Source organism: Stegastes partitus, unplaced genomic scaffold (genome assembly GCF_000690725.1).
Source record: "Stegastes partitus isolate 25-593 unplaced genomic scaffold, Stegastes_partitus-1.0.2 Scaffold1552, whole genome shotgun sequence".
Lineage (NCBI taxonomy): Eukaryota > Metazoa > Chordata > Actinopteri > Pomacentridae > Stegastes > Stegastes partitus.
In genome coordinates, this window is record NW_007579283.1 from 71,397 (window position 1) to 85,799 (window position 14,403).

Genomic DNA, 14,403 nt, shown 5'->3' on the forward strand with positions numbered 1-14,403 from the left:
CATGACAAGACTACAATTTCACACCAAGTGTAAAATGTTTGTCATTGCAATCACATAATCAGTTTTGAAGCTATGTTATGGTTAATTGTTCAGTGTATAATTCAGACAGAGGGGAAAGCTTTTTATAAGCTCGGAAAAGCAATTATGTGTCATGAAATCTGAATTTAACGCCTTTTTTTGAAGCACAATTTTGTTTGGTTCAATCACCCACTTTCTTTTGTGTGTGTGTGTCCATACAGCTTGGACGTCCTGCAAAGTGGCTGTCACGGCTGTCCAATCGCTTCCTCCTCACATACATCAGAAGGAGAAAAAAAAAACAGCCTCGAAAGTAGCACATTACTCCGGGGCGCCCTGGCCTTCATTTCTAAGCAAACAGCCTCCACTGACAGTGTCAAATATTGACCATGTTGATGTCTGGTCTCTGTAGGTGAGGCCGAATGAATGTTTTCTGCTTGTTCACCTCGATGGATTGCCATTGATCAGAATGGGTCTCTACTGGTTTGTCATTCAGCTTGCCATTATTCAAGTACCGCCAGCTCGGCACTTTGTAAATCCCAACTAACCAGCCGGTGCAACGCTTCCCAGAGTGACGCACAGTGGAGCCCCTTGACAAAATACAGCAGAGCGTTTTCGGATGAGACGCAAATTGAACTAAATAAATCAATGAATAATACAGTGGGTTGAATAATTAAAATGCAGTGCATGAAGATACGTGCATGTTTATACTTTTTCTTTAATCTCAAATTAGTTGATGTAATTTAAAATCTGATTTATTTATTATTATTATATAGGGCTTGTATTAGTTTTCTCGTTTTCTATGTTTAGTTATTTACTTGTGCTCTCTTTTTCATGCAGCATATCCCATTTTACTGTGTGATGATTAAGTTATTATCTTTAAGCTCAGAGTGTGTGTGTTTGTGTGTTGTGTAACATCAGTGAAGAAGACTACGTGACTCGCAAGCGTTGCCCCAAAACTTAGTGATACATTAACAGTTCGGGGCAAATGCGGAAACTCAAAACAGGTGATCTTGAATAATTAACAGGAATTTTCTGTATCAGTGTTCATACATTCAGAGCACCAAGAACCTTTGTGCAAACTGTATTAAATGCACACTTAGGGTCAAGTCATTCATCCAGTTAAGCGCTTTTATTACTTAGATTCAAGTCTTTTATTGGTTCGATGCTTCATATGTCCACCTAAAGTTTTTATTAACAGACTCATTCTGTCATTCTTCAGAGACTATTTTTCAGCTGTTCTCTGCTGAAGAAGTTGTGTTGCTCCACTTTCTATTTCAAAATATCCCAAAGGTGTTTTATTGGATTCTAGTCATGACATGCTTGGTCAGGTCGTTTTTTTTCACTGTATTTTGTCAAGTCAGCTTGCTAGCCAGTGTTCGGGTGTAGCTACAGATGCCATCTGTTATCGTCCCAACACCTTTTGCACTTATGCAGCCCCATATTATCGTACTACCACCTCCGTGCTTCACAGTCAGAACGATGCAGTCACTGTGGTAGTCCTGATTAGGTTCACACCAAATAGGTTAGACCCCTTTTGAATCCAGCAAATTTATCTTGGTTAACCAAAGAAGGTGCTCATCAGGCTCCTTTTTATGTTCTTTAACAAAGTTGCATCTTGTAGTTTTGTGTCAAACAGCAAATAAAGGTTTGGATCTATCCTCTACGTGGACTAAGCAGTCACAGAAGCTCTGATTACCATTGATAACCAAGTCTGAAGTACTTATTCGTCTGGGTTTCAGCACTAGATTGTACATGCAGGTCAATCTCCACGGCATCATTTAAGGGAAGGGGGCATTAGGCTCTGATTAGTGGTGCTATGACTCGTTCTCGACCTCCTGATTACTGCTGCAACTGTGTCGATTGATTTTTAGCGGGTCTGATCTTCCTGTAGTTTTTCGATCGTTGCGAAGTCTGTGCAACTGTGTTCAGAATCCTTTAGCCTAATTGGAAATCACACTTGTGCTACATGTTTTGTTTCACTGATTACATGTTTTCTAACTTGAGTCGGTGATTCCATGTTCATCACTTTAGTTTGGAGTCGTTTGACGTTTAAGCGATATTACAAAGGGTGTACTCGCTTCAGTTGTGTACTTGTATTGTAAGTTTTCTCATTTGTTCCTGACATACATGAACATTGCGCCTTGGACTATATCACAGCCCAAATTACGTTAATACATGATAAAACATTGATTTTGGGTTTATTACTTAGATCGGTCCATTTAGTCGATTTCTACATGTAGGTAACATATATTATTATGGAGCGTATTAATATTATGCTCCATCCATCCATCCATCCATTATCTATACACCGCTTAATCCTCACTAGGGTCATGGGGGGCTGGAGTCTATCCCAGTCAACTTAGGGCGAAGGCAGGTTCACCTGGACAGGTCACCAGTCTATCACAGGGCTACACTTAGAGACAGACAACCAAGCACACTCACATTCACACCTACGGACAATTTAGAATCACCAATTAACCTCAACATGTTTTTGGACTGTGTGGGAGGAAGCCGGAGAACCCAGAGAGAACCCACGCTGCACGGGGAGAACATGCAAACTCCACGCAGAAAGATCCCGGTGATCCCACGCGAACCGGCGACCTTCTAGCTGCGAGGCAACAGTGCTACCAACTGCGCCACCTTGCAGCCCTATTACGCTCCATATCACTGTCAAATACGGTCAGCGTGCAGGAGCAGTAACACCAGAAAGAAGCCGCGAAAATCACTTGTGGCACCACGAGCAATATGTCATTGGCAGCCAATCCTGTCCCCTGACATTTGCATCATGTGGTAGCAACACGCTGCTTTTGTTAGCCCAGGGCGCCAGGTGACTGATTTCATGCAGATGGGTCACATATAGGCATCAGGACTTTTGTAAATGTGATGAAATAAATTGGAAACACCAATTGCTTGGAAAGAAAACATTTCTGTGATCACCTTTTACGGCTTTTAATTAGTGTTTGGCTCCATAAAAATTCAAATTCAGCTACAGAGAATTAACATCTGCATTTGGATCCATTCTGATGTTTTGTTTTTTTTATCTCTATGCAGCTTGGAGTCACACTGCATTGTGTAACTACATCCGTCTTCTCAGTGCTGACACACAAGTCAGCCTCGACTCTCCCTTGTTTTTAGGGCTGAAGGCCAAACACACACACACACACACACACACACACACATGTACGTGCTCACAGAAATGCTGGTGGCTGAGATGGAAGACAAGCGGTGGGACGCAGTAGCCATGTTGACTCAGCCCAGGAAATAAACAGACTGTCTGATTGGCATCTCTCGCACACAGTCATGTTCCTACTGGCAACAAGCTACGATATTTCCAGACAAATTCTCGCTCCAAGCCCCTGAAGTAAATATATTGTCTACTGGTTGTTTTATTTATTTTTTATCAAGATAATGCCATTAAAGAATACCAATTTACAGAATGGAAAAGCTGTCCAAGAAGCGCTGTCTTTGTGGAACAAGAATACAAAAGAAGCAGCTGAGTAAAAGTCAATTTTCACACAAGCTAATCCAGCCCTGCCGTACCTGCCCATCAAACTGATTTCAAATGGAGGCCACTTGATAATAAATTGCATGAGCACTGAAGCAGTTCTTATCTAACAGGTGTGGCAGCAGAGAAGCGGAGTAGAGGATGGCTGGGAGATAAGAGAAGCCCCGTACGGCTGACCCGCCCGGCTTAACAAAGCGGACCGTCCCCGGAGCTGTCAGTTTCAGTCTTCTCCTCAGCTGGTTTGGTTGAGGGCTTTCAGCGCCACAACAGGCCAGCGCTCAACCCACAGTGACGTGAGCATCCATGCAGGCTCTGCTATAAATGGGGTTTGTGCGTATTTGACTGTCTCTATCCAGGAATCTAAGTGGAGGCCAGAATCCAAAATTCATGAGGTTTTGCTATATTTATAAGCAGCCGCAGGAAAGCAAATTATAGACGGGTGCTTTGAAATGGGCTTTTAGTTTCTTTAATCAAAGTTTTTGATGTGCCCACACAGCGCCCTTTTATCAGCACTGCCCGCCATGTTCCAAACATGATTTTATGCTGAACATTAGCAAGTTAACTTGATTTCATAAATGTGTTTTCGTGCAAAAATTTGAGTTGTGTGGGTCAGACATGACGCCATTTAGCTTCTGTCTAAGCATTTTAACCAATGTTGTTCCATTAACTATCATCTCCCTCTGTCATTTTCATAACAATTTTAGAGTTTAAACTTTTTTTTATCCATTGCATGTAGCGAGTATAACTGCTGACCCATTACGTGAAGCATTAACTATCTATAATTACCATTTATGCAATGTTTAGCTAACATTTTACCATATGACTGTTGCTTTTAGCCGTAGAGTATATAAACGATGGACCTAGCCTCTAGGTCTGAAAAGTGAAGCCAACATGGCAATGCCTTAAATTTGCATTCTCTTTAGGAGCCAAGGGCTAAAAAAAAAAAAAAAAGCCCAATTGTATACAAGTCTATGAAAACAATTACCCTTATTTGATTTGTTGCCTCAGGATACATTTTGGTAATGAATTTGTTCTCTCAATTGCTTCTTTCAATACAGCATGAGGTTTATTTTGTAAATTATGGCTCCTTGTTTCTTCTGTTGTTATCAAACCGGTGTATGTGTTGTCCTCGAGTTCTCAGTCAATCCAGTGCTTGCTTGTTACGTATAGTTTCAACAGATAAAGCCAATTTCCAATCTTGAAGCTTGAAAATGGCAGAACCAGCGGGTGACGTCATGGTGGCTATGTCCATCTTTTACATGCAGTAGATGAGTTTACACCTCAGTGTGTTGGATGGGTTTGGTATCCTCGGAGTTGTGTTGTTGCGGGTAATAGACCCTGTTAGGTGCCCCCAAGGTCAGGCACAGCTTAAAAAAAACATGGAGTCAATGCCCTGTGGGTCGAACACCTGCAGGGACAGTCAGGTGGACTGCAAGCTGGACGAGAAGCAGTTTTGTATCACCACAACAATGCTGGAAAATTACTTACAGCACTTCAGCCATGTTCGGGGCAAAAGCAAATGTTAACAACGAAGGTATTTAGTTTCTTACCACTTTATTATTCGTCTCGCAGCCACACGACAGCAAATAACAGCGATGTTGTTGTCTTAGCTACATGTTAATAAATACCAAGCGTAAGAAAGTCACTGATGTATATTATATGTATTAGTACATATTAGTGCTGCACGATATATTGACTATACTGGAAAAGTAACACAATAAGCTGCTGTCAAAAACGGTACTTTTCCCAATTTCATTAAGATAAGATAAGATAAGATAAGATATGCCTTTATTTATCTCACAGTGGAGAAATTCACATCGTTGATAGCAGCTTTCAACAGAGGTAGTATCGTTTTTTGACATTGCTTTAATAGAAGTCCTATCTCCTGTGAGTTGCCGTCATGTGTGTGCGCTTCCACTTCCTGCAAACATGCCAGCTGTTTTTTTTAAAATGCTTTTTGCACACTACAGCGTTCATGATGACAAAAAAACGGGCCTGGCTACAAAAACAAACAGCTGTGCCAACTCTCCACACATTGTTCTCAAATCAGAGCAAAATATGGCATTTTTATTTCTCGCAGAGCCAACAGTCTGGCTGAGCCCACAGACGCCACAAAGCCCGTAAATGTTGTTTCAAACCTACGCAGAGCAAGAGAGCCGACGCGTCCAACTTGGCAAAGCGTCTCAACAACAGACATGTCAGCTTGTTCAAAGGACGCGCAGAGCGACAGGTTATTGATTGTGATAGAAAACATAATTACACCGTGCCCCTGAACGAGCCAAATGACTGAATTCTTTTTTATGACAAATGTTTTTCACCATCAAGATGAGGCAATTAAGCATAATGAGCTGTCTTTTTTTTTAGCTAACTTACCAGGGTGGAAACATATGTAAGCAGATGCAGCATTCACACCAGTAACATTGAGTCATGTTCCTGCAATCTGCTAAAAAATCAGGGTTTCACAGATCAGTGACCCCAGATACAAATGATTAAGTGAATTCCTGCAGAAATACTGAGTGAAAGTGGGCTGGATAAAAATGTTCCCTCAAGCACTGCTGCACTTATCTCTGCAAGGATTTAACCTTTAATAAGCAGCAGTGTGAAGGTGGAGAGATGTGATCCTAATGAGTTCCTCCTGTTTGAGCTGGATCGTAACATGTCTGAACATACGATGGTGCAATAATTCAGCCCTGTTGCTCTAATGGTGTCTTTTCACACCCTTCACTGCCGTGCACTGCCATTGTTTTCTGCTATGGTATCATTCCATGTACATGATGGTGATGCCACGGTGATGGCGGCGCGCATAGATGCACCAGCCCTTTCATGAGACAACGAAAGTTTTGAGTGACGTTTATTCCGCAAAACTTGCGGCCAGGAGACTTTGCTGGGCATCAGGACAGTGAACGGCGCTGGAATTGCAGCGATCGGTTGTGATGTGGACGAACTATACCAACATGGAGTCCGATCAGAGATGACGCCGGCAGTTTCCCGAGAGAGAAGGAAGTGCAAAACGGTACAAACGTAAACAAAGGAGGAGGAAGAGAGCCGGGATTCATGCTAAAGGCTAAAGGCTAACCCCTCCAGACTAGCAGCACCGTCCTCCTACTCTCCAATGTCCGGCCCCTCGACAACAAGCTGGACGTTTGCTGAGAGAAACCGGCAGAGAGTGGAGGGACTGCTGTGTGTCTGCTTTAACAGAAACATGGCTCCATGACAGCATCCCAGACGGACAGACAGCTGGAGGGGATGCAGACAGACAGACAGCTAGCTCTGGGCAGCATCTGCAGCTTCACCATCGTCACACCATCATGTGTGTCTTTGTGTCCCTGAAGACCTACCAGGACCTGAAGAGGTTCGCCATGTTCAACAAGTGGCGGCGCACATGGACGCAGCGCCCCCTTCAGGAGACGGCAACAGCAAATGTTTAGCGTCTTATCCTGGACGTACATTCTGCAAAAGTTGCTGGTTGAATAATCCTGAAGAAAGGCTCTCTCATCTTGCCTGTACTGCTCTGTATGTACAGCAAAATGACAATCAACTTGATTTGATTTGATTTATCGATATAAATCAGCAGTTAATCCATGCAAGTCAGGATTTTGGTATTGTAATAACACTGTAATAAATAGATAACACTGTATTACACTTTCACCTTAGAGTGCACTGTAAAATGTCTAAGTTAAATACAGTTTTTACAGCATCATTTGCATTATATGTTGGCTTGATGTCCATGCACGAGTTTGGTTTTAGATATTTTAACCACATTTTGCAGCTTTCCTTCACAGATGCTCAATTGCCATGCACATAGTTGAGTGAATTAAACTTTAGTAACGTAATTATTAAATGTGGCTGAAAGGGCAGTTTAAAAAAAAAAAAAGGAAGTAGGAACCTTATTTTCACCACATTCTGCAGTCTAGCTGCTACCATGTGTAACCACTGGGGTAGAAAAGGAATCAAACTTGTGGGTGGTTGTCTCTTTGTTTGCCTCATGCATCATCATTCTCTGCGACCACAAGAGTCCTACAAAATGAACCTACCTAAGGCATTATTGTGTAAATAAATCCACAGTGCACCGCAGAAAGTTTGAAAACCTAAAGTCACATGAATGAACAACTTTGCATTTCAAGTCTGCGTATCGTCCATAGACGTGCTCCTTTCAGCGCATACAGATGTTCCACAGGAGATAATACATTCTGACTGGGATGGTTAATGTGCTCTGGCTTCACGTCTCTCGGGGAGGAGGAGGAGGAAGGGGGAGTCTTGCATCAGTAAGGACTCCTCTCACTCCCACAAACAGTTACGCCAGTCACAATTTGATTCACTGCCTTTCTGAGCTCTCATCCATCTCCTTTATGTCTCCCTCTTGCATCCCTCATCCCCCTCTTACACACCTTGGTTTGTTTGATATTCTGTCTTTTCTTCATGGAAGAAAACTTGGACAGATGTGTGAATATTTATGAGTGACACATGCAGAAATCCCCCCCATGTTTACTCTCCTTCTGCCTCTCATGTGCATTAAAATAAGTGTTTCAACTGTGCACATGCAGTGTGTCGTTGCATATTTGATCCTGGCGTGTCGTGTTTTGTGGGGCTGAAAACCCAGCAGAGGTAATTAAGGCTTCGGGGGTGATATTGGGGAGAAACGCATGAAGAGAATGTTTGAGATTAGTCGGTAATTAATATGATCAGTGAGGACAAGCATAGCTGCTGCAGAACATATAAGCTGGTTTATCCCTGACAACCACACAGCGCAGTGCAGGTTGGGGCTGGGAGGCTTCTCAGGGAATGACGGGGTGGGTGTAGGCTTCAGTCTGTTGCTTTTAGATCTCAGACTTACAGTCACACCGGAAACATTCACTAATGGAAAAGAAACCATGAATTTACAACTGAAAACGCTCTTCGAAAAAGAACATTTTAATAGATTAGTGCAGCAACTGAGTGTATTCTACGAAAAACAAAATGTAAGAAGATGGATTTATGCAGCACTTTCACTGACTGAAACTAAACCAAGACCAAAGCAACCTGTGCATTTTCTAACTGTGGGAATTCCTGCTGAAGTCCCACAGATCAGTGTGAGCTAATGGAGCGCTGCCCTCTCTCCCTGAGGTGCAGCTGAGTCAGACCAAAACTGAAAATCTGAAAATGCCACTGGCTCCCACAACCCCTCCAAATCAACCTTTTATTTTGGCATTAAACTTGGACATGCTGTTGCTCCACACAGAAAAAAAAACAATCTCATGATTTATGCAGGAAACCACAGCAGACTTGTTTGGGATGCACAGCTGGCACACAAATCCAGGCAGAATACTTTACATGGCTCAACACCCACTGATGGAGACTCATGTGAATACAGCGGAGAAAAGAACAGTGCATGTTTATTTCGCTGCTCACTTTAAATGATTCACCACATGTGCAACCCAAAAAAAGATCCGTTTGGGATCTATGTATGTATTTCTGGAGATGTTTGCGCAAATTTAATTCATATTTAAACCACTTTTTGAGGAAGCTATTGTAGAAAATTTGCACTTTTTCGCAGCAGAAAATCTTGTAATCAAATTAAAATCGTTGCACTGAGAGTGTATTTAGTTTCTGCGTAAAAAGAGGCGAATACAACGATCCAAAAGCGCGCTAAAAACAAAATTCTTTAGACTGAGATGTTTTGCAGGGTCTCACAATACCACTGCATGGAGCTCAATTCCACATACAGTTTGCTTTCATCAGCACTTAGTAATATCAATAAAAGATGACGGTGTTTACCTGACCACCCCGTACATGACGAGGACGTTGCCCAGAAGTCCCACCACGCAAATAACGGAGTAGAGCGCCGTGATGGGTATGGCTATGATTATGTTCGCGGTGCTCTTCACCGGACTCTGCTGGTCGGTGTAGTTCTCGTCACGGAAGGTCACGTTGAAGGGGATCACGGAGTAGAGGTCGGACAGGGAGAGCTGAGCTCCGGCCACCGTGTAGGGCTCCATGCTGCGGCGCTGTCCGCTCCGCCCGCGGTGCTGAAAACTTGCTCAAACAATTATGTGGAAGGGTTGTTTGAATTGAGTCGTGGGAGAAAACTGGAGGCAAGAAAAAAAGAAAAAGTAGAACAAAATGCTCGGAAGAGTTTCCAGGGAAATGTGTAGAAGCGGCGAGTCTCTGCGTAAAAACCGTTTTCTATCCAGATGGAGGAGGAGGACGTGGCCCCTCGGCGGCGGTCAGCCGTGTCTGTGCGCTCCGGCTGTGTGAACACCTCTTATAGTCGCCCAGACCCCCACCTCACAGCCCGGCAGCTCTCCGAGCCGTGCGTCGACGTCAAAGGCTGCGCATAGACGGTCAGTGGAGTCAACGAGGGATGGAGAGGTCTGAGGGGTGAACAGTCCTCATGTGATCTTGTGCCTTCAGTCGTTATAGCAGAGAGCAAAAATAACACGACAGCTCGTATGGAGGAGCAACAGACAACAATGAGATCACAAGCATTTGGTGTGATAGAAAATGAGCAAGTGTGTCGCACTGGACCAGGATCTGAGGTGGTTTATGAGTGAACCCATGAGAGAAAACGCAAGCCTCCAACCTACAGATCTCTGAACTGTCCAGCTACAAGAAGAGAAATTTAACAAGCACAACAAACCAAAATCAGTCAAATTCCCAATGAAGCGAGGCATGTGTGCAGGGTGTGTGTATGTGCATATATATAAACCTCATTTATAGCAGTGTAAAAAAGGACATTTTTGAAAACTATTTTGTAATTTTACCTGATAGAGATTCAAATAGAGAAAATTTGAGATGTTTTCTGTTTTGCATAATTACAGATACTATCTAGTAAAAAGAAAACTATACTGTTTTATATTTTAATTGTCTAAAAAAAAAAAGAAGAAAAAAGAAAGAAAGAAAGAAAAAATGTAAATTTCCACATTAAAAATCTGTATTTCTACAAATAGTAATTTGCTGATTTACAGTGGGTGATTAAGCGGTGTGTAGATAATGGATGGATGGATGGACTGTAAAATGTAAATCTGAAATATAAAGAAGTAAATTATCAATTATTATAAAAAATATTATACAGATATTTACCACTATTTTCATTGTTTTTACAGCTTTTGAATGTTATGGTATTCTAACTTTTTTTTAATGCATTTATTCTTGTGTCATTGCTGCCAGATTTTCACAGTTTTTTACTTGATTTTTTTTTTTTAATTTTTAATTTTTGCAGTGTACCTATTTGTATTTAAACAAGAACACTGTAAAGTGCCATAAAAGCAAAAGCCAGTTTTTACCTTTTGTCTCACTGTCGACTTTTATATTCTGTCGCCTAAAGTGGCAAAGTCATTACTTTCACTTGACGGTTAAAATGCTTTTGAAGGCGGCTATGCCACCTTTTGAAGCAGATTTACATCCAGCACTTACAGAGCAACATTATCATTCATCTGGAGTCCTGTTTGTAGCCTCCTGATGAATCTAACAGCATGAACACAGGCAGTATTTCAGTCGTGTATTTGAGTCGTGAGTCCTGTGCCCATCTGATGGAACAGCGGGCTTCCACATTAAGCCTTGATTAGACTCCCTCGCTGACGTGCACACTGACAGCTGTGGGCAGAGGTAAAAATGAGCAATCATTTTTCACAGGTCTTCTGGGCCACGGACTGTCCTGTTTTCTGTCCGTACCAACTCCCTAATTGTGCATAACATTAAGCCGCAATACAATTTAAACAGGTGAGTTATATCAAACATTTTCCCCTCGTGTAGTTGTCATGAATGTGGAAATAAGCTATAGAGATCTAAACTGTTTTTTCCGTAAAGGTGTTTATTTCCACTGTAGAGTTAGAACCCTAACCCTTTCAACATGTGACGGACTCACATTTAGAGCCTGCCTCAAGAGGCCATTCCAGGAACTGCAGCCTTTGGCACTTCAGCATTGGCTTCATTTTGCAGCCCTGGACGTTGTCACTTCCTCCAAACTGGTCAAGACTGTTTGCCATCGGTAAGATGTGCATGTCTTAAAGTTCACTGACTTGATGTAAAATATTGAAGTTTGAAGTCATCCATCCATCCATCCATTATCTATACACCCCTTAATCCTCACTAGGGTCATGGGGGGCTGGAGTCTATCCCAGCCGACTTAGGGCGAAGGCAGGAGACACCCTGGACAAGTCACCAGTCTATCATAGGCACTGTTCAGAAAAAAGCATTTGTGTATGTTACCGGTACGTATTAAATTAAAAGTTGAACAAATCTTTCTGTGTAAACGTCTCATGTTACAACGTGGACACCTGCGGCTTATAGGCAAGTGTGGCCTCTATATGTACATTGTTTTTTTCTTTTTAAAGTTCTTGGGTGCAGCTTATATTCAGGTGCGCTCAATAGTCTGAAAATTATAGTATATCCTCTTCAATCAACAGCAGCTTGCCCTCATGTACTTCCCCTCTTCTCCCATGAAGTGCATTCGTAGTCAAGAAATGACTGCAGAATAAACAGAACATGTCTCNCTTAGAGACAGACAACCAAGCACACTCACATTCACACCTACGGACAATTTAGAATCACCAATTAACCTCAACATGTTTTTGGACTGTGGGAAGAACCCGGAGAGAACCCACGCTGCACGGGGAGAACATGCAAACTCCACGCAGAAAGATTCTGGTGCCGAACCGGCAACCTTCTTGCTGCGAGGCAACAGTGTTACCAACTGCACCACCCTGCAGCCCAGTTTGAAGTCAATCAGAGTTAAATATGTGGTGGTGGTTAACGGTGATTGCCGACATATCGTCGAGTTACAGCGTTCGGTAGTGTGGACTGATTTTTTTCCCCATACTTGCGCAAAATTCTTTCTTCAAATTACACACAATTAGTAAACAATATGATTGACTAGCTTCTGCCAATACAGCAAAAAGGTTCTGCTTTCACATGACCTTCCTCACATTGTTCATGATGTTCGTGAGCTGTAATCAATTGCTCTGTGCGATCACACCTACTGCTAACAGTCAAGGCTGCTTTTCTTGAGTTATCATTGTAATTTCCCGACTATAAGCCGCTACTTTTTTAAAAAAATAATGCGTCTAACTTGAAAGTGACAACGAAAGAGAGACTGAGGATGTGTGTGACGAAGATATTCTGAAGCTGTTCAACTCCGACACTGAAGAAGACGACTTTAGTGGTTTTGGTGCGCTGGAGGAAGCTGAAGATAGCGATCAATGACTTCTCCTGGTAGGGTACTGCATTTCTTTTTTTGTTTTAACCAGCAGTGTTACAGGCACTGTTCAGAAAAAAGCATTTGTGTATGTTACCGGTACGTATTAAATTGAAAGTTGAACAAATCTTTCTGTGTGAATATCTCATGTTACAACGTGGACACCTGCGGCTTATAGGCAAGTGTGGCCTATACATGTACATTGTTTTTTTCTTTTTAAAGTTAGTGGGTGCGGCTTATATTCAGGATAGTCTGAAAATTACGGTATATCCTCTTCAATCAAGAGCAGCTTGCCCTCATGTACTTCCCCCCTTCTCCCATGAAATGCATTCTCTAGTCATTTAGCAGTCAAGAAATGCAGACTGCAGAATAAACAGAACATGTCTCACAAGTGTCTGTCCTTGGTATCTCCATTTGACTAACATTCTGTCTTTTTGCTCTACAGGACATTAACACAGCAAATCTTCAGTGCACAGTCCTTCTGCAGGGTTGATCAAGCCAAACCAGAAGTTCAACTGAATTGCAGCGCGCTAGCCCGGGAGGACGATCGATCTGATGGCTTTCACTTGCTCATTCAACACCTATGTTGATGTCTCTGACGTGCTCCCGTGGGAAATGAAATGTTAAACAGATATATCACCTGTGTTGGAATACAGAGGGGTCATTAGGGACTTCAGATCCATCGCTCACCTGAACCCATCCTGTGTCTGCGCCCACTGTGTCCTCTAATCCTCTAATCGTTTCTCCCTTTCAGCCTCTCCTGTGACCACAGCAGGCGAACCCGCTGATCGTTTTCACTGCCTTTTCAGAAAGACATGCGAGTGTCTGATTGTAATGTGCATCACTTACTCCTGCTCTCCCGACTCCTTTCCCGCAATCATGATGTAACTGAACCTGCTGTTTCTCCGGTAAGACTCTCTGCCATTTAATTAGTGTTTGGTTTTGCTCTCTGTGGTGCATTTTTGCAGTTCTCAGAGTACAGCTCTTCCACTGAGGTACCACCTCTAAGAGGAAGTGTCTTACGAACTCTGATTAATTATATCCTTTTTCATCTTTGTTTCTTTGTCATGTCACACAATCTGTCTTCATCCTGGACAAATAATGGATAGGACTCCAATCTCATACACTCATTCATGTCTGTCAGCTGCTCTTATTGAACACAATGGAGGCTGGAAGGAGGGTGTTTATGATTAGAATTCAAGACCTCACACTTGCAGGGCAAATACTAAAGACTCTCTTCTATAGTGAGTGGCAGAGATTTGTCCCAAAAAAAAAAAACCTTTTTTGAAAAAGAGTCTTTAGCGGAATCTCAATTAAAAAGTCACTTTGGCAGCAACAAAGCCAGATTTACAGACTCCAATTCACAGACAGGCCACGGGCCACTGAATGTCATTGTCATTCATTTTAACATGTTTTTATTAATGCAGAATACTAATGTTTTTCTGTTGGGCATATTAGTGGTTGTAGATTTAAACTCCATTGTTTGAAACAGCGCTGCCATTTTGGTAGAAAGTCAGTTCAAAGTTAATTTAGTCAGTTTACTGTTATTTCCATGGGGCAACAATGAATCAAGCCTGATAGCTAACTTTAAGAACTCTCTGCTGGAACACAAGGCTGTGTTCAGACTCTACATTTTAATCTAACAGTTCAAATAATATGTTTTCCCCACATTCAAAGTTTGACTTTCAAATAAAAAAAAGTTTGGAAG

General features: G+C 42.2%; 1 protein-coding gene across 1 annotated transcript in view; it reads right to left on the reverse strand.

Annotated features, from left to right (window-relative positions):
* oprd1a (opioid receptor, delta 1a) overlaps positions 1-9,498 on the reverse strand; it is a 22,772-nt gene extending 13,274 nt beyond the window's left edge. Inside the window, exon 1 of the mRNA XM_008300506.1 lies at positions 9,278-9,498. Coding sequence (XP_008298728.1) covers positions 9,278-9,498 — 221 coding nt within the window. The remainder of the gene's footprint in view (positions 1-9,277) is intronic.
* Positions 9,499-14,403: the final 4,905 nt, after the last annotated feature.